The following is a 26,192-nucleotide window of genomic DNA, read 5'->3' as shown; positions in this document are numbered from 1 at the left end:
TGACTAGGGATAGTAGCATGGTTTTGTGTGAGGAAAATCATGTCTCACAAACTTGATTGAGTTTTTCGAGGAAGTTACCAAAAAGCTTGATGATAGCAGAGCAGTAAACATTTTTCATTTAGATTTTAGTAAGGGCTTTGACAAGGCCCCACATGGTAGATTAATAGCAAAGTTATGTCACATGGGATTCAGGGTGAGCTTGCCAATTGGATACACATTTGGCTTAATGACAGGAGACAGAGAGGAGCGGTGGAGGGTTGCTTTTCGGGCTGGAGGCCTGTGACCAGCAGTGTTCAGTTCTGGGTCCTCTATTGTTTTTTTGGTGGCATCATAGACAATGAAGAAGGTTTTCTACGATTACAAAGGGATCTTGATCAAATGGGTCAATGGGCTGAAAAATGGCAGATGGAGTTCAATCTGGAAAAATGCAAGGTATTGCATTTTGGTACAACAAACAAGGGTAGAGCTTATACAATTAATGGTAGGGCCTTGGGTAGTGTTATAGAACAGAGGGACTTGGAGTGCAGGTACATAATTCTTTAAAGTTTGTGTCACATATAGACAGGATTGTTAAAAGGCGTTTGGCTCGTTTGCCTTCATTGCTCAGTCCTTTGAGTATAGGAGTTGGGAAGTTATCTTGAGGTTATACAGGACATTGGTGATGCCTCTTCTGGAATACTGTGTCCTGTTCTGGTTGCCCAGTCATAAGAAGGATATTATCAAGGTGGAGAGAGTTCAGAAGAAACTTACCAGGATATTGCCGGATATGAAAGGTTTGAGTTATAAGGAGAGGCTGGATAGGCTGCGACTTTTTTTCACTGGAGCGTAGGAGGTTGAGAGGTGACGTGATAGGAGTTTATAAAATAATGAGCGTATAGACAGTGTTGATAGGAGTTGTCTTTCCCCTAAGATAGGGAATTTGAAGGCAAGGGGGCGTATTTTTAAGGTGAGATGAGAGAGATTTAAAAAAGACATGAGGCAAATATTTTACACAGAGAGTGGATCACGTGTGGAATGAACATCCTGATGGAGTGGCAGATGCAGGTACAATTACAACTTTTAAAAGGCATTTGGATAGATATATGAATAGGAAAGGCTTTGGAGGGATATGGGCCAGGAGCAGACAGGTGGGATTAGTTTAGTTTGGGATTATGTTCAGCACGAGCTGGTTGGACCGAAGGGTCTGATTCTGTGCTGTACGACTCTCTGACTCCATCAGTTTGTGGACTTACTTATTTAAAATCTATATTAATGACTTAAACAAAGACAGAGTGTACTGGGCCCACCATCTTTTTTTTTCTTTATTCACTTGTGAGACATGGGCATTACTCACTGGGCCAGCATTTATTGCCATCACTTGCTGTCCTTGCGAAGTTGGTGGTGAACTGCCTTCTTGAACTTTTGCAGTCCATATGCTGTAGGTAGACCCACAACACCACTTACACCTATAACTAATATCCAGTCACATTCTCAACTAGATAATCATCAAATTTCTTTCTAAAGTTAATAATTGACATAACATTAACAGAGGTCTGTGAATGTTCAGTCAATGATCAAGGATCAGCCACTATCTCATTCAATAGCAGAAAGGTCTCAGATGACTAAATGGCTGATTCCTGCTCCTAATTGTTTGCCCTTATTCAACCATAACCAGCTCATTCACAGTGTTAGTTTCAGGATTGCAACCATGGTATTTCATTCAGTATTTGACCATCTTATGTATATAGCTATTGTTCAGTCTCATTCTCAACTAGTCACCTAGCTTCCTTCCAAAGTTAGTAATTGACATGGGATTAAAACCTCTTAATGAAAACAAGAATTAAAAAGAGAAATGGTTGAGATAACGAACTTGGAATGAAGCAATAATTTTAATTATTTTTCTTTATTTCCAAGAACTAATTGGACATGTTAGAGACTACAAATTGACAGTTCTGCAGAATGTCAAGTTCTTATTACTGTAACAACTACTGTCACAACTGTCTAGACTGTTAGTTATCATGTAGCAGAGATTAACAGGGCACAATGTTTATTATAGATGATCAACATTTTAATTCAAAAAGGTTCTAGTGCAAATTATTTGTCTAGAAGAATATGCATTTCAACATTTGGTACAGATTGCATGAAGGAAGCAGTGGGATAATGGTAATGTCACTGAGATAGTAATCCAAAATCCAAGACTAATGTTCTGAAGACATAGGTTTGAATCCCACCAGAGCAGATGGTGAAATGTGAATTAAATTTAATTGTCTGGAATAAAATGCAGGCCAAAAGTAACTACAGTGATTGTTGTAAAAGCCCATCTAGTTCACTAATGTCCTTTAGGGAAGGAAATCTGCCATCCTCACATCCTTCAAGTGATTCCAGACCCACAGCAATGCAGTGATATCAAGTGGAGGTTGACACTCCCTCTGAGAACCAAAATCAAAACACCAGAACAGGAGCACCTTGCCCTATAATCTGTTAAAAGGCATGTGAAAAGGGGTTTAACCTATCTTTCAGCAAATTCTAGTGGTAAAATCAAATAAATTCCTGACATTCACTTTACAATCAACAAGTAACAATTTATTTATCTAACTCAAACAGTGAACGAATTAACTAAATTATTAACAAACTGAACAAATCCCTTCTAGCTCCTAACTATTTCCAAATAATACAAGATTCGAATGGTATGATGTTCCAATAAATAACAGTCCCACTTATATGACAAAAAAATAGAATTTAGTCTCTCAAAATTACATCCAGGTTACATCTTCCAGAATGTTCTACGATTTCTCCGTTGATTCTTCTGTCAGGAATCTTAGCTAGGAGTGTCATGGTACTGTTGTGCTGATGGTAAATGGTGCTTTCTCTAAGAACTGCGAGCTGTTACCTCTAACAGTTAGCTCTGCCGATTTTCCAACTGCCCCTTTCATTTATAGCCCTGATGACATATCAATTCCTTACAAGCGGATTGGTCCTAGTTTGTCAAAATCATCAAATTCAAATTTGATAGGTTTTTGGTATCCAAGTGCCTGGTTCAAATTGATTGGCTAAATTCAAAAACCTGAGGTCTTGGTAAAAATGCTGTTTGGCCTGCTAACAGTACAGCCTTTCGTAACAAATTTCAATTCGGGTGCTCTCTGTACTTGCAAACTTTCAAGCTGCTCACCGACATCTCCAAGCATAAAAAAGAACAATCTTTTAAAAGGCCCATGCAATGCTTTCCCCCCTACCATTTTACAAACATCAATATTTTACAAACATCACATTCTAATGTCCTACCTCACAATCCATAAATACTCTACCCAACTTCACAACACCTCCACCCTTAAGAAAAAAATGAACCCATTATGAAAAGATGGCTTTATTTTTTTCTAAAATCTTAACTCCATTATATTGCTATATCCATAGCTCCTTAAGCTAGAGTTACATATTTTATACTAATTCCATTTGTATATAACATTGAGCACTACCGTTTCTATCTTAAATAAACATTTTCTGTTAAACCCACGATAAAGCATCTGCAATAACATTTTTATGATCCGCAACATGTACAATCTGTAAATTACATGCTCGTAATACCAGATTCCAATGAAACAATCTGGTGTTCTTGTCCTTAAATCTTCCCAGAAATTCAAAGGATTGTGATCAGCATACTGATGCATTGTTTGCAACATAAACATTTAAATGTTGTAAGGCCAGTACCAAATTCAGTAACCCTTTTTCAATAGTTGAATATCTTTTCTGGTGGATATGAAGCTTTATTTGAAAAATAACTGATTGGCCTTTCAATTCCACAATCATCGTACTGTAACAACACAGCTCCAACAGCTACATCGCTTGTATCGATGGTAACTTTAAAGGGTTTCAAGAAATTTGGCTTGGCTAAAGCTGGTGTGGTGTTTAACATTGCATTTAAATTCTCAAATGCCTCCTGGCATTGTTCTGTCCACTGGAATTTCGTGTTCTTTTTTAACAAATCCATCAACGGTGCGACCACGCTCCTTATGTTTGGTACAAATTTCCTGTAGAATCCACTCAATCCTAAATATCGTAGCACTTCCTTCTTCAAGGATCGTTTTGGAAATTCCTCAACGGCCTTTGTCTTCAGGTTTCCTGGTGTCATCCATCTGTGCCCAATATTGTGCGCTAAGAATGTCAATTCTGCCTTCGTGGATTCTGTTTTTGCCAAGTTTATGACCAAGTTTTGCCTTCTGAGGTCGCTCAAAGAGCTCTGCCATTTGCTCCATGTAATCTTTCCACGAATGGGTAAAGATCACTGAGTCATCTACGTAGACAGCACAATTAGTCAATGCTGCAACAACTCTGTTCATAAGCCTTTGAAAAGCAGCTGGCGCGTTTTCCATTCCAAAGGGCATTGCTTTAAATTGATATAGCCCATTTGAGGTTACAAGTTTGGGAGAAATCAGGTCTGGAATCTGGCCAGCTTGAGTCCAGGATTTGTACAGATCTTGTTCCCTACATCAACCTCGTGCACAATCATATTAGTCCTTCCAATTCTATTTCTACATATGTCCTCATAGCACTGCAACAAGTCTTTCAATTCAGCTCTCTGTTCCTGGGACAGATAACTCACGACTCTATCCCATTCCTTAAGGACTTCCTCCTTATTTAATTTATTCTGAGGCACATCAAAAATCAAATCATCTGGATTTGATTCCTCATTCTGAGTGGCAGTAACAAATACCTATTTCTCTGGTTCAATTTCCCTAACACAGTAAGGTTTCAGCATGTTCACATGACATAACTATTAAAGATGCCAGATAGGAAAATAATTTAACAGATAGGGATCACTAAACCTTGCTTTGAAGGGATTTCCTGCCATTGGTGCCCATGGGCAAACATACAAATTTTAGATTTCTTATCTGCTTCTTGCTTCATTAGGTGCTGTGCCAACTTCAAATGTTGTCTAGCTAATTTACCTCCTCTGTTTAATCTTTCTCTTACCTTAGATACATAGACCAACTGTGAGATCTCTGACTTCAGACCTGTCAACTTTTCCATAATTAATTTTAAAGGCCCTCCTACTTCGTGCCTGAATATCAATTCAAATGGAGTCAATTAATTTGGAGCATCTCTAACAGCAAATAACATAAATAGGATACCCTTATCCCAATCGTTTGGGTAATCCTTGCAACAGTTTCTCAGCATGGTCTTTAGGGTCTGATGCCACCTTTCCAATTCTCCCTGGGATTCAGGTTGGCACACACTTGATTTAAAGTGTTGGATGCCTAAACTATCCATGACCTCCTTAAATAATTTGGCAGTATAATTGGAGGTATAATTGGACCTTTGGTCTGACTGAATATCCCTGGGAAGTCCATAATGGGTAAAGAAAGCAAACAATTCCTCCACAACCTTTTTTGGTTTGACATTCCGTAACGGAATTGCATCCATTTTGGTTTTGGGGAGGGGACCCAAACAATCAATCATAACCCATGTAAAAAGTTCTTCAAATGAGGGAATTGGCATCAAAGGCGTTGGTTTTAATGCTGCCTGTGGCTTTCCTACCATCTGGCATATATGACAGGTATGGCGAAATTCAACCACACCTTAATGTAATCCAGGCTAATAGAAATGCTTCTGTATCTTAGCCTGAGTCTTCCTCACTCCTATATGACTTCCTACACGTAATTTGTGTGCTACCCGCAATAATTTCTGCCTGTATGCTATTGGCAATATAATCTGGTGAGCTTCTGCCCATTTCTCATCTGTACTAACTTGCCAAGGTCTCCATTCCTGCCTTAAGATTTTATCCTTAAAGTAATAGCATTCTGGAACACATTCTGATTCGTTTTCAGTGTAGGCTTTATGATATAAATCTTTTATTGTCTCATCTTTCTGTTGTAGCTCCATTAATCTTTCAGAACTAAACACCTCTGCCTGATCCTCTACCTGCTTAGCTTTTTCTTTTACCATCTCATCAAACAGCATGTCGGCTAACTGGGTCTCAACTCCTTCATATTTCTCTTTTGTTTTCCCTTCTTGTTTTAACTTACGGTTGTGGGATCTTGTCACCACACAGTCTGGAAAAATTCCAGGGTATTTTCCTTTTAACAGCTCAGTTCCCTTGTTTTCTTTTGGCCTTCTCCACTACAATAGGCATCGCTCCCACCTGTGATCCAGCTATATAGTTTCCAAGAACAAACTGTATTCTGGGAAAAGCCAATTTTTCAATCACTCCTACTATCACTTCCCCAGTCTTGATTGGACTTTCTAGCCTTGTCTTAAACAAAGGAACACTAATTCTCTCTCCTTTTATTCCACAGATTATCACTCTCTTGGGCAATATTTCAGAAGGAGTGCAAATATTGTCATCTCTTACTATTAGAGACTGACCATCTCCCATATCTCTCAATATTTTAACTTCTTTTCTTACTCCCCCATTCTACCCAAGTAAATCTTACCCACACAGGTGAAGTCTTTGAAAAGGTCTTGCACTATCTTACTATCCAGCCCATGACAAGGCTGTGCACTCTCCTGCAGCTCCTTGACTTCTCTTGGGATTTCCTTCACTACCTTAAATAATCCCACTGGTTTAGTCTCTTTATCACATCGTTTTTCCCATTGCCTCTCTTAAACCACCAGCACGGTGACTTTGTGTGTCCCACCTTATTGAAATGAAAACACCTGAGGTCTTTCACCTCTTTTCTACCCTCTTGGGTTTCTTTTCTCATCTGTGGTAAACTGTTCCCAGTGTGATCTACATTTTTGTGTCTCTTTGAAGGATCTCCCTCTTTCCCAATTTCTATCCCTCATGGAATGAAATTGCTGTTGGAAGCTACATTTTGATTTACGCTAATGAGTATTCATCCTCCATCTCTGCAGCTCTTTTCACTGTTTTAACTCTCTGTTCCTCAGCCTGAATTCTTATCACTTCTGGAAGTGAGTTTTTAAACTCCTCCAGCAGAATAATATCTCTAAGAGCCTCATGTCTTTTCTATCTTTAATGCTCTCATCCATCTATCGAAGTTGGTCTGTTTAATTCTTTCAAACTCGATATAAATCTGACCTGGTTCCTTTCTTAGATTTCTGAACTGGTGTCTGTATACTTCTGGTACCAATTCATAGGCACTCAAAATAGCCTTTTTTACTTCTTCATATTCTCCTGATACTTCCTCTGACAGCACTGCAAACACCTCACTAGCCCTGCCTACCAACTTGGTCTGAATGAACATTACCCACAGAGTCTCTGGCCAGTACATCTGTTTAGCTAATTTCTCATAGGAAATGAAAAAGGCATCTATATCTTTTACACTGAATTTTGGTAATGTTTTGACATTTTTGTATATGTCCCAACCAGGTCTTTGGCTGCAATGGGTTTGTTCATCACTCTCCTCTTCACTAAGCCTTTATTCTGCTTTAATTTCTATCATTTTAAGTCAGCTAACCTGTCTAATTTGAAACTTCTGAAGTTCAAACACTCTCTCTTTCTCGTTTTGTCTCTCCTCTGCTTGTAACTATAAGTCAAACAGTTTCAGTTCCGTTTCCTGTTCAAGCTGCTTCATCTGTAATTGAATTCTAGCCATTTCCAAAGATTCTAATGGCATTTCCAGCAAATGTAAATGTCAAGCTATTGCTGTAATTAGCTCTTCTTTTCTCACAAAGGCAACCCCAACTCCAGTTTGTCTGCCAATTCCAGTTTGTCTGCCAATTCCAGCAGCGTTTCCTTGCTCACCTTTTGTAAAACCCCCAAAGTCACTTCTTCCACTCCCAGAAAACTCTTAGTGACTGAAAGAGCCGTTACTTCACTTTTGATTTACCCAACAACTAGCAATCAAAATTGAACAGATTTTCCACTACTCACCTAAGTCTTATTTGAAGATCTACGACACTAGGCTGCAAGACTGTTTGTACCCTAAATCTTTTTAAATCTGCCCAGATCCCTCCAGATCTGTCCAAATCCATCTAAATCCCAGACCCGATCTGTCCCAATCTGTCCGAATCCCAGACCCGAGCCCCAAATCTGTTATAGTGGTATAATCAAAAATATCCTTGATGCTCACTTTTCAATCAACAAGTGAACAATTTAACTAAACTATTAACAAACTGAACAAATGCCTTCTAGCTACTAACTATTCCCAAATAATGCAAGATTCTAATGGTATACTGTTCCAATAAATACCAGTCCCACTTATATGACAAAATAATAGAATTTAATCTCTCGAAATTACAGCCAGGTTATGTCTTCTGGAATGTTCTATGCCTTCTCTGTTGATTCTTCTGTCCGGAATGCCTTCTCTGTCAATTCTTCTGTCAGGAATCTTAGCTAGGAGTGCCGTGGTACTGTTGTGAATAGATGGTGCTTTCTCTAAGAGCTGACAACGATTTTCTCTAGCAGATGGCAGTTAGCTCTACTGATTTTTCAACTGCCCCTTTCTTTTATACCCCTGACGACGTATCAATTCCATACAATTGGATTGGTCCTAGGTTGTCAAAATCATTAGACACAAATTTAACAGGTTTTTGGTATCTAAGTGATTGGTCCAAATTGATTGGCTAAATTCAAAACCTGCAGTCTTGGTAAAAATGTTGCTTAGTCTGCTAACGGTACGGCCTTTCAATACAAATGCTTTAACTCAGGTGCTCTCTGTACTTGCAAATTTTCAAAGCAGCTTGCAAAGCTGCTCACAGACATCTGCAGGCATAGAAAAAGCACAAGCTTTTAAAGGGACCATACAATGCTTTCCACCCTGGTATTTTACAAATACCAAATTCTAACATCCTGCCTCCCAATCCACAAATACTCTGGCCAACTTTGTAACAGTAGTGGACTCTTAACTGCCCTCTGGACGACTGGGGATGGACAAAAAATGCTGGTTATACATTGATGTCCACATCCCATGAACAAATTCAAGAAAAGCGTATTCAGTGGTTAGGTGATAACAGATTTGATCTGTGGAATATTGCATAACGTTGTTAGGAGTCAGAAAATATTATGGCAGAAAAAGCATTGGAGAGATATAGAGTTGGAGTATAAAAGCAAATTAAAATTGAATATCCATTTGTGGAAAAGAATATTGTAAGTTTTACCCTGAAATGCCCAACCTGTGATATTGACATAGGGTTTAAAAAAAAAAAATGCTCTATTCCCATTCCTGATAACTCACAGAATTAACTAAAAACAACAGGTGTACGTAAGATTTTGTGAGAATCAGTTAGGTCCTACGAGGTCTTGAATGTAACATTGCTGTAAAAACACACAGCATAAATGGATCAAAATTATTTGTATTCTTGAAAATATGGTTAACATTGCTGATTCTGTAAAGAATTGGCATTACCTTTTTAATTCAATTTTCCTCAGAGCCAGAATTTTAATAATTCCCAAAAGTAAATTACAATAAAAATTATTCAATATATAATGGGATATTTACACATTCTGATAAATTCTTACATATTTGTAATGATAATTGTAATGTTTCTTAAATTGGAACATTTTCTTACTATAGTTTTATGGTTGACACTAACAAGTATTCAATTGTGTTAATATTGTTAACAATTGGAGGAATTATTTTTAAATCATCATCATTCAATGATATTAATCAAGAAAACATTTCATTTTGTAACTACTGAGAGGGATCTCAAGGAGGGATTCACTTTATGCATTTAAAATAATTCATGTCTGTACAACAAACATAGGGACAAAGCATTGGTTAGGACTACAAGTACTAAAGTATGATTGCAAAATTTGTTAACTCCTGATTTTAGTTGTCTTATTAAGAAGTTACGTAGACTTTGAAATATAACTTTTGGATACCCAGGAAAACTGACCGAGGAGAACGTTTGAATTAATGGAGGGACACGTCAGAGAACGTGCAAACCCCACACAGACAGTCACCCGAGGGTGGGATCGAACCTGGGTCCCTATGTGGCCATTAGGGAATGGCATGTAAATATCACTAACATAAATAGAGCAATGCAAACTTTCACTAATTACAACCTATTAGGTTCAGAACCAAACATTAGGTACAAACAGATTGCATGCATAGGAATGTTCATGTCCAAAACAGGAGAAAAGAGCGCAGGTAAGAGCTGGTCTTTACAAGGGAGAAGAGGAGCACCACAGTAGACATCTGCACAACTGTATAAAGACGTTATAACAAGACAAAAAGAAAAAAAAAAAGGTCCAAACTGAGTCGCATGCTCTGCGGTCAGTGTCACACTTTAAAAAAAAAAATTAATGGGATGTTGGTGTTTTTTGGGGAAAGCCAGCATACCATAGAATACCTACAGTGTGGGTACAGGCCCTTCAGCCCAACAAGTCCACACTGACCCTCAGAAACTAACCCAGACCCATATCCCCTTATAACCCACCTAATCTACACATCCTTGAATACTATGCAATTTAGCATGGCCAATCCACCTAGCCTGCACAAGAAAACCCACACAGACATGGGGAGAACATGCAAACCTCACACAGTCACCTAAGGGTGGAATTGAACCTGGGTCCCTGGCAGCAGTGCTAACCACTGAGCTTCCCAAAGACAGGGCTCATCTAGGATTTGAACCCAGGATATTGCATACCCTAAGCAAAGGTCATACCCCTAGACCAACAAGCCAGACAACATGTGTTGATCAATTTCTAATTGCACTTGAATGGTGTGGCTTATTAAAGCATTTCAGAGCCAATCATGTGTAGAACAGACTGGGGGCGCGGGGCAGGTGGCAGCTTTTCTTCCTTAAACGGCATTAGTGAATCAGTTATCTATTTATTCACAGGATGTCACTGACTTACTTCCCATCCTGGGGACAGTTAAGAGACAAATGCATTGCAGTGAGTCTTCAGTCACATTTAGGCCAGAACAGGTAAGGATGAAATGGTTTTAAAAGCCACTCAGTTCAAACAGATTGTTATAAAAGCCAATTGACGATGGTGACATAGTCACCATGAAGCAAACTCTTCATGTCAGCTTTTTACTGAATTTAAATTTCACCATCTGCCATGGTGGGATTCAAACCCATGCCATTAGATTATTAACCTGGTATTCTGGATTACTAGTCTAGTGACAAAACCACTACTCCTTCACCTACCTATATGTTTTCATAGCAATATTTCTCATGGTCACAATTACTGAGTCAGCTTTATGTTTCAGATTTATTAAATTAAGTTCCACCAGCTGCTATGGTGGAATCTGAACTTGTGTTCAGAGCATCAGTCTGAGCCTCAGAATTAGCAGTATAGGGAAATTACCACCAAACAAACATCAACCCCCTCCATGTTGGTTAGGGTTTTTCTTACTTAATTCACAGCCATTTGGGAGAATTTTATTATCTGTTTCTAAAGTCCAAGTATCCTTAATTCGTAATTTTGTAACTCGTTCAGTAAAGTATTCAATTAATGGTAATTTATAACTAGCGTTAACAATGATTAATGAATGCAAAAAGAAAGTGGGTATGATTAGATTTATATATGGCACTTAAAGGACAGTAATTTATCAAATATATCTAAAGTAGAATGTATTCTGTTTGCTTTGTTACAAAACAGCATATTTATTCTCGTTACATAAATATTTATTTTAAATGTTACACTAGCTACAATTTATTTCTCTCTAGTACTTATCAACATTGTTATTTTAATTAAGTAATCAAAGATGTATGGTCATAAGATCATAAGAAACGTTTACAAAAAAAGTAAAAAAAAGTATATTGTTTAAAACCTGTGATGAATAAAGTGGAAACATTTCCTGGAAAGTAGCGATTCAAAGTACAATACTTCCAATCTGGCTGTGATTCAAGATACAGATTTTTTTTCAAATTTCCGCAGAGCGGAACTCTCCCCTGTGTCGACTACCTGAACAAAAACGACAATGTTATAATATTGAAATAAAGTAACAGGTCGCTGAAAGATGTATTCCATTGAAGCATTACAAAGGCTTAAAAAGATTAGCAGTCTTTACCTAGATGTTTTAACGGGAACGATAGCTTCCATGTTTTACTGGTTTTATGCATGCATGGACAAAACCCTCTGTGATGCTTCCTCAATCTGGTGGTAGGAATGGGGCGTTTTATCTCCGACAAATGTATTGCAAACCTACTTCAAAATACGTTTATATTGAGCCCAAAATATAAAGCCGGTAATGTGATTATATTTCTGATTGACAGATGGACCACAACAGAGGCTGCAACCCCGATAACCCATTGCGATGCTCCCGCAATACACACTAATTGCTTGCCCAAATTCCTGTGGAACATATTGACGGGGGTCACAGCAGTTTGAATGAATGTGGGTAACCTTACACATTGCTTCCTGAGGGAGTTACTGGCTTATTGTGTAGGAGCTAGTCTTTGGTATGAAACTGCGACTTGTTCCTCCGCAAGTTGGATTTTTCTCCTCTCTGATTGCTTCATAACTCCGAGCCGCTCCACGATTTCCTGAAGGTTCGGGGCAGTGCGGGGAGCTTCGATTGCAAGGTAGCCGTCAATCATGCGGGTTTTCGGAGGCTTTGATCCAATCGGATCCAGACGCGGTGGGATTGACTACAAGTCCCAGAGTTCCGCGGGCCACCCTTCCGTTCATTGGCCAATGTGGCGCGGGGACGACCCAATGAGATGCGGAGGTGCAGCGGGGATTTCCGGTTAGTGAGCCTCCTACCGTTAGCGCAATTTCTCCGCCAGTGCGAGCATCGTGAGCGCGAGCGAGAGATGGCACCTGTGTGAGGAGAATCGTGTCCGTTAGCTGACACATAACAGACATACACAACTATATATAATGTCTCCAAATATCGTTTTGTAATTAAATATGCCTGTGCATTAGAGACAGCATTCTTTTCCAATAATTTTATTTCCTTACGAGGATACTCGAGGAAAAAAATAGGGCGACGGCACGATTTGTTTCTTTTTTTAAAAAAAAAAGATTTTTTTTACGTTTGAAAGCGGGTTAATGATGAAGAAATTTAATTTCCGAAGGGTGTTGGACGGTTTGACAGCAGCGTCCTCTCCGGCTCACTCGGGCGGCGGGCTCGGATCTGGGACAGGGGCCGGTGGCGGCAGCAGTACTGGCGCTGTTAGCGGAGGCAGTAGCGCTGCCAGCGGCGGCGGCGGCGGCGGTGCCATGGGAGGAGGGAGAGGAGGAGCTGGGGACTCGGAGATACCGGAGACACTCACATCCGAACACTTTCAGATCTGTAAGGTAAACGAAATAAGTAGGCATGCTTCACACAAACTGCAAATGAAATTGAGGGGAGAGCGAAGTGAACACATTTGGCTTCTTGTTGATAAACATTATAATGAGGTGCAAGACCTCAGTGTAACTGTTAAGTGTCTGATTTGTTGAGTAATTAAACGAAAACTTTTACATTAACAGCTCTGTCGTGAATATTCCATCATCCACTCATGCCAAGAAGTAATAGTGAGGGATCTAAACGCGATTGTTGGGATTATCGTAATCCGAATACCTATGGGATGAACAAAGACAAAGTTGCTGGAAAAACTTAGCCGGTCTGGCAGCATCTGTGAAGGAAATGTATCACCGGACCCGAAACGTTAACTCTTTTTTTCCTTCACAGATGTTGCCATACCTGCTGAGTTTTTCCAGCAACTTTTTTTGTTCCTGATTCTGCAGTTCTTTCGGTTTTTACCCATAGGCTGATGTGTGTAGGTTTAATGACTTTCACACTGACATAACAACAATAAATGTAGACATGACTAATAATGAAATAACATTGTAAAGATGCACTTGATGATGTCATCGCATTTTGGTTAAAATGTCTTATTCATGGTATTTACTAAAACAATTGAGTTTAATTTATTCTATCCAAATAACGGAAATTGTGCTTCATTACAATGTAACTCTAACGCAGAGCAAAGTAAATAAATGGTTGTAAGCTCATTGACGTCTCTATTAGAGTCAGTTGGAAATAAAGACTTCACATGAGTTCTTATAGCAGGTAAAAAAAAGTACAGTTAAGAATCCGCAATATAACTTTACATGTTGCATTCAGTCAGTCTGAATGAAGGAAGAGTGTGTCAGGGAGGTGAAAGAGCCAGGATATGCGTTCTCCGATTACAAAGTCTTCAAAATAAAGACAATGTGTGCATTGTCGGAATGATATATATGACATGTAAAATTAGCTGTAGTTAAAATTGATTATCTGTGAGCTTGTCAAAATCGGTTTACTATTAAACAAAACTACCTTTTAGACATATTAGCTTAACGTTAAGATGTCAGAATTGAAGATAACACAAAACGGAGAGAAGATGAGGAGAAAGTGAAAAGGCATCGTTTTTCATGATTACCATGTATTTTTCTGGTCTGAAGGGCAATGCTTAATGCTGGTAATTTAAAAGTTTAATTTTCACCAAATATTGTTTGAAATGATTTACACAATGAATAACCTGAAAATAAAATCCTCTTGGTTAAGAACTTGCCACTTAAACATCATTACTTGCCTCAATAAATGAACTCTATAATAGATAAGTGTTTGATTAAAAAGGGAGTGATCTTTAGAAATACCTTCAGAACAGCCAGAGGCAATCAGTTAAATAAGTGAGATTATTTTGCATTTAATACTAAATGTTATGTGTATCAAAGAATTCTATCATAAGGGCTTTGAGTGGAAATACCAGTAGAGAGCATATTTTAATATAAATATTTGAACTATTTTGTAATTTTGGACATGCTTTATACACTCAGAAGAGGCGAATGTTTACATACAAGTTCAAATTTATTATAATATTTAAAATTACTGCGTTGTTTATAGTATTAGGTATGAAATAAATAAAAGTAAGAAAGCTATTTTGACCCTACAAGATAATTATAATTGTTATTAATTTATGAATAGTATTGACATAACATATTTATATGTTTACAAATCACAATACGATCTGTTCTAATTAAGCCATCTTTGTTGCAATTATCTCTAACCAGAAAAATATATTTAAAAGACCTTGGTGGGATTTGGTACATGAACAAAGTCAGTTGTTAGAAAGAAGATTGTATTCTGCAGTGATGCAATGATTGACATGGTAGGCGAAAACAATTATCCTGCTACAGATGTTTGAATACAAAGGAAAAGACCCATGATCTCTGGGTATTGCAAATTAATAACTGTGGATTCAACAATATAGGAAACTTTTGGTGTGGTACAAGAAATTGGGCTGCAGAAATTGGATGTCTGTAACATTTTAATATCTGTATTTTTAAGAAGAAATTTGTATTAAGACATCAATCATGTTTTACCAAATGACTACATAAAAAGTGCAGTAACATTTAAATAGCATAGCAAATAAATCTGTTTCTGTCATACCATCTGCATGTATAATTGTGTGTAATTTTAAAAAAAAACTATATTTTGTCATTGTAATGAATACACCAATTTGTATTTCTATAACAGTCCTCAAATGGAAGAAGACAACTTAAATCATTACAGGGCAATGGACATATAATAGACAATGACCCAGGTCAAGAAAGGGAAAAGAAAGAAGAGCGGAGTGAGGTTGGGCCAAAATAGAGTGAAGAATAGCAGGGTGCAAAAGTACAGAATTGTTATTTATTTTTAAAAATGGCTAATTAACATTTTACTGGTGCCTTTGAACGTTTCACAATCCATTGACATGGTGGTTCAATATCTCGAATGTAAAATTGGTGAATTTGTAGTAATAGTTCAGCTTGTGAAGCATGTTTTGACTAAGTACAGAATGTGATGGGACTCGATAGATTGTATAATACTTTATGAATTGAGAGGTACTGACGTACTTTCACTCATGCGCGTGTGGTACTGATGAACTGTTGTAATCCACTATCACTGTCAGTACAATACAATTTTACAGTACAATTTTAAAAATGTTGTTGAAATTTTCAAAATTCCCTACTCCCTGTTGTGTATAATAATATTTTTAAAAAGTTAAGATAATAAGTAAAGATATTGGATTATGGAAAGAGACTTATTAAGTTTTATTCAGTTATTCAAAAATGAGAGTGTGTGTAACTCATGGAGTGCTGCAGATATGAGAAATGTGTGATCTGTTCAAAATCAATCATTTCATATCATATTAAACTTTGTTTATTTTGCATTATTCAGAAGTCAATAATTCATTCGTTGCTCTTTTAAATTTTTCAAAACCGCTCTGCTCACTTGGCTATAATGTATACAAACAACTCGTGTAAGCAAACTGAGACTGTAGTTTTCAATGAAAATACATGTGAATATTAGTGTAATATTTGTTCAGATATAAAGTATTTTTATTTACAGAAATTAAAAAGAAAACTCCAGAGGAGAGAGGTACTGCAGGCCTCCACATCAAAAATGACAAATAGATAAAAGGCACTGACTGTCCATTAGTTTATGCAAATTAGTTGTTTAACTTATCTTTATGCATCTATGTATTACTTTATGTTCCACTGAAATGGGGCATTCATTGTGATTACTTTGGATTTACAAAATTTCCATGAGAGATAACCCACACAAGACACAGATGACCATTCTTCTTAGAAAAAATACATGGACTTGCCAAAAAGGAAAAATGATCCATGGACTTAAGATTTTAAGCCGCTTAAATCTATAAACACGCAAGAGGAAAATTGCAGCTTCATTGCATTGACCAGTCCTGTAAATGTTGAAATACACTTCATAGAGTAAGACTTGAATAGATAAGTACCATGGCTTTGCACATAATATCAATGAAATTAAAATGTTGATTAATCCTTGTAGCTGGTAGTTTTTTTTTCGCTGTTATGAATGTATTCTTATTTATTCATTGATGTAACTTTCAGTGCATTATTTGGAACCTAGCCTGCTTTGGGACAAGCAGCAATATTAGAATACTCAAAAAAGTCACATTTTAGTCATGAATGTCACTGGCATTTGTATCAATATTTTAAAATGTTATCTTACTCTGTAAAGTGCTAAGTATGTAATCATAATTTAAGATGTTCTTCTGTTTGCACATGTGCCCTGCAGATATGATCAACATGCCAGAGTGTTTGGAAGAAATTGTCAGATATAGAGATCTCACTAGAAGTAAACTTCTATCATTGCCACCCTGCTTCAGCAATTAATTGAATAAGAGGCATAATTTCATTTAGGACATTTGACAACTCCTGTTGCCATAATGTTTTAGTTCAAGTACATAAATAAAATTTATTGCTGCTGTGAAAGTGACTGCCAGACATTGCTGAAGTTGAAGTATGCTTTTGATATTTACTGAATTGTTTTTGTGAGGAAATTGCACTTGTCTGCCCTCCTATGTCTCTGGCACTTTCTCCTTTGCTGACCATCTCACTTTGTTCCACTGTCTTGCCTATCTTTTAAAACCCTCATACTTGGTTGCTCACCCAAATATCAGTTTTGACACTTTGCTATCTTAACTGCTTAGTCAGCCTCTGCAATTCTTCTCATTCTTGTTGATTTTGACCTGGATCGCAATCTATCATAACTTCTATCTCGATTCCCTGTTCTCCTAGCCTCCCTGTCTCTCTTACCAGTATAAACCCTTTGGCTGCAAGCAAGGGTAATGTTTTAATCTTGCTACCTCACCTGACGTTGCTGCTCCCATTCTGTTAATTCTGGTACCATCATTTTTGATTATCTTATTGCTCTCCATTTACATCCTCCTTTCTCCCTTCCAACCCTATTTTCTTTTGTGCCTGCCCATAGAAAAACATTTGCACTCACTTCTAACTGAACTTCAAACCCCAACTGTCTATCATTTCACCCTCCATTTGCAACACTTCTGCAGCTACCAATCTGTTTAATCACACTCTCAACTTCATTTTGATGCCTTTTCCCCCATTAAAACTATTTGTTTTAAAGTATTAAAAGTGTTACTGCTCCCAAAATGCTTTCACCTCACAAGTCAATGGAGAACACATTGAATGGTAAGATTGTGGGAAATACAAATGATGAGAGGGACCTTGGTGTGCATATCCATAGATCATTGAAGACAGCAAGACAGGTAGATAAAATGGTTACATGGGCTTATGGGATATTTGTCTTTATTAGTCAAGGCACTGAATTCAAATGCTAGGAGGTTACGATGGAACTATGTATAACGTTAGTTAGGCCACAGCTGGAAAACTGCAGTTCTGGTTGCCTCACTATAGGAAGATATGATTACACTGGAGAGGATACAGAAGAGATGCACTGGGATATGGTCTGGGCTACAATGATTCCACTATGAAGAGAGATTAGATAGGCAATGGTTGATTCGCTTAGAGCAGAGAAGGCTGAGGAGGGGATCTGATTGAGGTATACAAAATTCTGAGGGCATACATAAAGTGGATATGCAGAAATGTTTCAATAAACAGGGGACAGAATTTTATGGTAAGACGCAGGAGGTTTAGAGGAGATCTGAGGAAAAAGTCTTTCACAGAGGGTTGTGGGTATCTGGAATTCACCATCTAAAAGGGTGGTAGAGGCAGGAACCCTCAAGACAAATAAGACATTTAGATGACCACTTGAAAAGCCGCATCAGTCAAGGCTATGTGCAAAGTGCTGGAAAATGCAATTAGAACTTGTGGATATTTGATGATCAGCACAAGCAGTTTGGGTCCAATTGCCTCCTTTCATGCTGCTTTTTTTAAAAAAAAACTTCTATGGCTCTCTACTCAATGACCCGCATACTTAATACATAGGCCTTTGATATTTTAACAACCTACTGGGCAGAATATCCATTGTGGATGTTTCCCTTAGTAAAAAATTATAAAGGATTGAATGAAACAGTAGTGAGGTAAAACTGAATACGATAGTTGTGCAGACAGAAACTTATGTTGTCAGGGAAGACATTTAGATGAGAATTAGGAGGAAATAAGTTTACATCCTTGGAAATAACACAGGTAAAAACATGGGACCGGAAAGAAAAGCTATTGGGGGTGATTTTTGTCTGTAATGGGATTGTTCAGAATGGAAATAAGTGAGCATAATCCCACCTGGCTGGGTAACAGTGGAGAAACTTTGGAGGAGGACAATGTATGCAACTGTCTCAATGGCTGTAGCTAAACTGAGAATAATTGTCACAGTTATATCAGATACAGTTTGACTTTTGTATGAACTGGTTTATGGTCAGGGACAGGATGGTGTAAAGGTAGGTTTACAAAAGCCTCAGCCAGTGCCTTAGTTCAATAAGTGCAAGGTTCTTGTTTTAAGTGTGGACGAGGGCACAGGAAGGATGAGTAAACTGACCAAAGCACCCTGCTGTAGAGCGCCTTTCATGTGAGAAGAGAAAAATAGTAGTGATGGGGATAGCATAGCTGGGGAAATAGATGCTGTTCTCTGCAGCAAAGACAGAGTCTTAAAGGCTGTGTGGCTGACCAAGTGTCAAGGCTGACCAAAGTCTCAACTGAGTTGGAGAGGAACTTAGAGTGGGAGGGGAAGGATCCAGTTGTTGTGGTCTGTGTGGGTATCAGTTACAAAGGAAAGAGCTTCTGCTAGGGGATTATGGGCAGTTCAAGGCTAGACGTAAAAACTGAACCATGGAAGTGGCAATTCCCTGATTGCTACGTGAACCACACGCAAATTGGTGTAAGGTGATTGAGGTTAGGCAGGTAAATCTGTAGCTCAAAGATTAGTCTGGGGAAAACGGATTCCAATTCATGGGGTAACGGCACCAATACTGGGGAAGGGGGCTGTTCCATTGGGATGGGTTATATTTGGACCATGCCTGGACAAGTACCCTGGTGGATTTTATAACCAGAATTATAGGCAAGACTTTAAATTTATTAATGGGTGATGGGTAATCAATTGAAGGTAAGTTTGAAAAAGAAACAAAGAAATGAGAAGGGACAGAAAATATGAGTGCAGCAGAAATTAGAACCAGAATAAGTAATAACGGTAAAAATTCAAAGCTAAAGGCTCTTTATCTGACTGCATGTGGCATTTGTAACAAGATAGATGATGGCACAAAAAGAAAATAAATGAATGTGACTTCATAGCTATTACAGGGTGACCAGGGCTGGGAACTCAATAGTCAATTTAACATTCCAGAAAAGCAGATGAAAAAGAAAAGGAGGTGTGGTAGTATTGTTAATATAAAGGAAAATGTCAGTGCACTGGTGAGTATTGGTATACAGTAGATTGTGATATAGAAATGGTTTGGGTGGAATTAAGGAGGGAAAGAAGTCAAAGGTGGGATTTGTTCGTGTGTGGTGAAAAGTTGCCTCACTGTAGGACAAAGTATAAATCAGGCAATAATGAAGGCTTGTAAGAAGGGCACTACAATTGCCATTAGTGATTTTAAACTGCATATTGACTGACAAATCACATGGGCAAGAGTAACATGGAAGGTGGATTTCAGGATTAAATTCCATTTGCCATTGTTCAGCCCGTCTAACCACCCCATCTAAATCATTCTATAGGCTAAGGCTTTCCTCCTTGATATTTACCTGTGAACCTACTGGTCATATCTCCTACATTCATGTATAGATTATCAATATGTATTCCAAAATCACTTTAAATTAGCATACTGCTGGCCTGACATGCAGTGCAATGCAAGAAAACATTTTCACCATCTTTGCTCCAAGTCACAAACCACATTTCCTATGCACGGACTCCATTTCTACGCACTGGTCCTAGGAGGCATTTGGCACTGAACCAGACTGTTTGCAACCTCTGTTACATTTTACCCTGAGATAAAATCCCGACCATATATTCACATCATCACTTAGACTCGATATTTCCATCTACATGACAGCGTGTCTCCATCCATTTCGTTGAATGGCGGAGCAGACTCAAAAGGCCAATGGCCTACTTCTGTTCTTATGTTCCAACCCTCTGTAGCTTATATGATGCTGCCTCTACTACAGCTGGTATTAGGGTGGCACAGTGGCTTAGCAGTTAGCACTGTTGCCTCACAGCACCAGGGACCTGGGTTCACTTCCGGCATTGGGTGACTGTCTATGTGGAATTTGCACATTCTCCCCTTGTCAGTGTGGGTTTCTGCCAGGTGCTCTGGTTTCCTGCCACTTCAAAGATGTCCAGGTTAGGTGGATTAGCCATGCTAAGTTGTCTGTAGTGTCTAAGAATGTGTAAAATAGGTGGATTAGCTATGGTAAATGTGGGATTACAGGGATATGGCAACAGGTGGGGTCTGGGTGGGATGCTTACTGGGGTTTGTGCTGATACAATGGGCCTAATGCCCTCTTTCCACTGTAGGGATTCTATTTACTATTCCATTACACTTCTGGAGCTGAATTTTCCTCGCTTCTGAATGACATAGGCAATGGTGAGTCAATTATGGAAAAATGAAATTCTTGAATTTGAGAAATGTCTTTTTTTTCCACCCAAGTTTAAACAATGAGTCAAGAATATTCCTAGTGTCCCTTCTGTTATCTGTGTTCAAGTCTATGTCACTCATCACTCCTGTGCCCATTGACTTACATTTGACTCTGTAAGTTTGCATTTCTGTTTTCAAACTCCTGCACATCTGCACCCCTCCCTCTTTCCAAATTCTTTCAGCTCTACAGCCTCCTTAATAAGTGCATTCCTCCAGTTCTGGTCTTGTTGAATCTCTGATTTTAATTGGCCCACTATTGCTGGGCTGACCTCAGCTGCAGCAGGGAGACGAAAATTGAATGCAGTATTCTAAAAGTGGCCTCACCAATGTCCTGTACAGCCACAACATGACATCCTAACTCCTGTAACTCAATTCTTCTTCACCATCCTGTCTACTTGCGACTTCACTTTCAAGGAACTATGCACCTGCACCCCTAGGTCTTTTTGTTTGGCAACATGTCCCAGGACCCTACCATTAACTGTATAAGTCCTACCATGATTTGCCTTACCAGAATGCAACACCTCACATTTATCTAAGTTAAATTCCATCTGCTACTCCTTGGCTTATTGGCCCATCTGAACAAGGTCCCATTGTGCTCTGAGGGGACTTTCTTCACTGTCCACTACACCACCAGTTTAGGTTTCATCTGCAAACTTACTAACCATACATCCTACTTTCACATCCAACTTGGATCCCACATGATTTAATCTTGCTATACTGTCTAACATGTGGAATCTCATTGAATGCCTTGCTGAAATTAAGTGTTTGAGTTACTGACATCCATTTAATAACATACTTTCAAAATTAGTCAACAATGTAAGAATTGCAAATTACCTAGTATTTTTATTTAATATTTTTTCACAAGGAAATAAAATTCTCACTTGACTTTCTGTATGAACAAATCATTTTAATTCAATTCTAATGTTTAACCACAATTTTGTGAAAAATATTGTTTATTAATGGTAGATGTCATGAATAGAACATACATATGTGCTTTGTTATGTTTCATTCTGAGTTTGATAGATTAACTTCAAAACAGAATTGCAGCTTTGTGAGCAGTTCTAGGATTCTGATAGAAGGTCACAAGACCTGAAGCTCAGCTGTTTCCGTATTCCCAGATGTTGCTAGGCCTGTTGAGTATTACTGGAAACTTTCTGATTTTAGTACTGATTAAGCAGTTTTGATTAGCAAATTATCTATGATTCCTGCATTGCTTTTAGAAAACATGTTTTTTTTGGAACTGAATCTTTATGTCGAAAGTAAAAGAAAAATTAATCATAAATACAATTTGAAAACTAGCTGAAAGAGGCTAAGCAGAAAATGCTCCTACACATTTTGCTATGTTTCATATTGTTGGTTGTTTTAATGACCACTTTCTACGTTATTAAAGGTAGTTAAATATGATAGAACAGATTTTTGTTCATTTAATATTTGATTACAGAATGCTTTAATTTAAATGCAATTTAGCAATTGATGATTTTTTTTAAATTGAAAAAGTTTGTTTGTTTTCAGACAATTAAAACAAAATTTGGTGACAGCTGTCCCAAGTAATGTATGCTAGGTTTAGGAAAGATAGTGAGCTTATCCATTTTTAGCTTCAATTGTAAGAAGTTTAATGTGTTCTAACAGGTTTGCAATAGTTGTAATTTAAGTATGTTTCAGTGGCATCCTTTTTGTAGACTGAACCATACAGAAATTTGGGAGGAAATCAATGTCACCATGCAAGAGGTAGGTTAAAGAAAGTTTGTGAAAGTAATGAGAAATGTAGAATGGAGGACTTGAGATTTCCAAAATCTATAGGTTGAGGGTTTGAAGGTTCCACTATGAAACTAATGGGAGTGTGACTTAAAAGCACATAAAAGCTTAGAGTTGCAACTGTGAAGTATGCGGTGAGGCTGTAAAGCCGGAGGGAAATATAAGAATTTACATGAGTGAGGTATTGCCAAATTTATAGATGAAATCATGAATTTTGAAGTTGATTGACTCACTGTCTGTAGCACATAAAATTGGGCAAAAATAGTAGTGATAAATGGAACCTTGGATGCAAGATGTACAATCAGGATGCAATAGAATTTATAAAGATTTAAGTTTGGAAAGATGGTGAGGAGGCTTAGATGAGGGTTTCATTAGCAGCTTAATGAAGTCAGTATAAATAGAGGTGATATTTTGGGGTGGAAGTGGATAGTTTTTGTAATGGATTGATTTAAAGGTCAAACAAGACATTGAGACAATGCTTTGCTTGAGCTTAAGCGGGTATCAAGAGGGGGGATTGTGGGATCATGTCTTGAAATGTAATGTTTTGGCTGGGACTGTAAAAATATACCTTTGGTCTGCTAATGTTGAAATTAAAAAGCTATGGTTCTTTCTAGACTTGGTGCCAAGCATACGGTTGGAAAGCACAGTGCCAGTTTTGTAGCCAGTTTTGTAGTTGAGAGTCGATAGAAATCAGAAATTATTAATCTTTTGGTGCATACAATAGTACGTCTCATTTTCACATTTTATACAACAACAAATTATAGCTGAGTGATTAACTCAAGGATAGAACATTGCTTGAAGCAGAGCCGACCACCTAGGCATGGGAAAAGAAGCTATGACTTAAAATTTCCTGATTGACCTGGCACAAGTATGAAGACCGTGCCATGAAATTCCACAGATATGGACAGGGAGAAAAAATTTGTGATTAATTTGAAAAAAGTGGAAAATATTGAGAAAGGCAGTGCAGTGCAGTTACAATCATGAGAAATGCAATTGAGCACATTGGATGGATTCTTTGATCCTCTGCCATTGGGATTGAAGATAGGCAAACAGAGATTGATGAGACTTGTCTAGTGGTGGTCTGCTTACCACCTATATCCCACCTGATTACAGTTTTTCGTGAGGCATGGAGGCATCGGGTGGCTTTCCTACACTTGGGCCTATTGAGGTCTGGAAATGCAAATCAATGGCCATTTAAGGACCTTAATCCTCTTACTGCAGGTATTTTACCCAAAGCAGCAGGAGTTCTATGCCATGCGGAGGCCTGGCAGTCTTGAAGTTATGACAAAACATTTTATCTTAATGAGTATTCATAGAATGCAAATATATTGTTAGTATGAACCCGTCACAGGCTGATGTGAGCCTCAACAAGCTGCAAACATACCATTGCTTTTATCTCTGCATTTCAACCTGCCCTCAGGGAATTGAGAATTTTGCATCCCACCTAGTTAAGTCATGCTTTATACCATGTTTCTCCCTGTTGTCGACTCGATAAAATCTCCCTTCGTCATTTTTTATTGGGTAGTTGATTTCGGTGTGGCAATGAATAACCAGGACAGGTCATTTGCTGTGGAGATAGTAGGAACTGCAGATGCTGGAGAATCTGAGATAACAAGGTGTAAAGCTGGATGAACACAGCAGGCCAAGCAGCATCAGAGGAGCAGGAAGGCTGACGTTTCGGGCCTAGACCCTTCTTCAGAAATGCTGTCCTGGAAGTGGTGTACCCGGCGGCGGAGGATGGGACGTCATCCGTGGGTGCTCCGACAGTGGCCACATGGCCAATGGCGGTGGGCACATTGTGGGGAAGATCCTGGGTAGGGTTGGGGATTTGGGAGGTGGAGGAAGCCAGTTTTGAGTGGTAGGCACCAGTAAGTTTACTGTACTTACGGTTTTTAGTGTCCAATAAAGCTGAGTAGAATTGTGAGTTCAGGTTGTGGATCCTATGAAGAATAAAAAACAGGTGAGGTCCTTTGCAGGTCTGGGAGAGGGAGGCTCTGAGCTGGGGCAGGCTTGATTGTAGTGCCAGGAGATGACGGCACATTGCTGCGAGTGCGTGTTTCAGGAGTCACAGGGAGAAACGCTTCTGAAGGATCTCAGTGTTCTGAATGTAGACACTGTCATGGTTGGGGCCAAATTGGGAAGGCCTGAATGTGGACTGTAGTCCATTGGGGATGATCTGGTTCCGTAGGCAGGTACTAAGAAAGGTGATGTGGCTGTAGTACCTGGTTTGCTTCAGGACGTGGTCGAGCAGTTTCAAGGCCGAAGAGATTACGAGAGAGTTGCAGTGGGAGAGGAATCCACTGAGGTTTTTCTGGAGGGAGGAGGGTAACTTCTTCAGGGGAGGCATCCTTAGAAGAGGCTTCGCAGTGGGGTTAAAATTGTTTCAGAGATAGTAGGAACTGCAGATGCTGGAGAATCTGCGATAACAAGGTGTAGAGCTGGATGAACACAGCAGGCCAAGCAGCATCAAAGGAACAGGAAGGCTGACGCTTCGGGCCTAGACCCTTCTTCAGAAATGCCATTTACAGCTCTACACCTTGTTATCTCAGGTCATTTGCTGTGCTTACTTGAAGTTATAATCCAATTTGAGAGCAAGTTGCTTTTGTTGGAGGTATGTTGGTTGAAAAACTAAAGGACCTGATGATGAATGTGCCTCGGAGAAGCAAGGGAATTGTTAAGTGCATTTAAGGAGGCAGCTGTCATGACTCAGAGTGGGAGTTAGAGAGAATACTTGGAATAATTTTATTCCATCAGTATATACTTGCAGACATTATGGTCCAAATAGCCCCTGTGCTGTAACAATTTTGTGATTCTGAGTTATGGTGACAGGGTTGAAAATGGATGAAAGTGTGCAGATAACAAGGTTGTGGTGATGAAGATCTCAGAGGTGAAAATTAAGATTAAATTTAAAGTAATAACAATCACTGTAAATCTGGAAATGTAACCTCATAAATCTTGTGCTAATTTAGATTGACAGTACTGTGACCTATTTGAACACATGGAAATCAATGAGGAACCATTTACAAGACCCTACAGCAATTACAAGAAACAGATTTTAATTTGTTAGCTGTTAACCTGGGATAAATATGAACATTACTAAAATGTCAAAGAGGAAATTGGCTTATTAAGCTTGACCCATACAGTCATTGCAGTTAAAACACGCCATGAGTCCTTTCAATGTAGATATCAATATAGTGAACCTCCTCTGAATTTTTTCTAGGGTATGTTAT

The 26,192-nt window shown here is 38.5% G+C and overlaps 1 protein-coding gene across 2 annotated transcripts in view; it reads left to right on the top strand.

Moving 5' to 3' along the window:
- The first annotated feature begins 12,634 nt into the window (after window positions 1–12,634).
- Window positions 12,635–26,192, top strand: part of LOC109930469 (syntaxin binding protein 5L) — a 438,683-nt gene continuing 425,125 nt past the window's right edge. For both annotated transcript variants that reach the window (XM_048602948.1, XM_048602947.1), the window contains exon 1: window positions 12,635–13,129. In XM_048602948.1, coding sequence (XP_048458905.1) covers window positions 12,881–13,129 — 249 coding nt within the window. In that variant the 5' untranslated portion in view covers window positions 12,635–12,880. The remainder of the gene's footprint in view (window positions 13,130–26,192) is intronic.

The sequence above is a fragment of the Rhincodon typus genome, chromosome 11 (assembly GCF_021869965.1).
Source record: "Rhincodon typus isolate 14 chromosome 11, sRhiTyp1.1, whole genome shotgun sequence".
NCBI classification, from domain to species: domain Eukaryota; kingdom Metazoa; phylum Chordata; class Chondrichthyes; order Orectolobiformes; family Rhincodontidae; genus Rhincodon; species Rhincodon typus.
The sequence above is the reverse complement of the archived record's forward strand: the minus strand, read 5'-3'. Positions and strand labels throughout refer to the sequence as shown.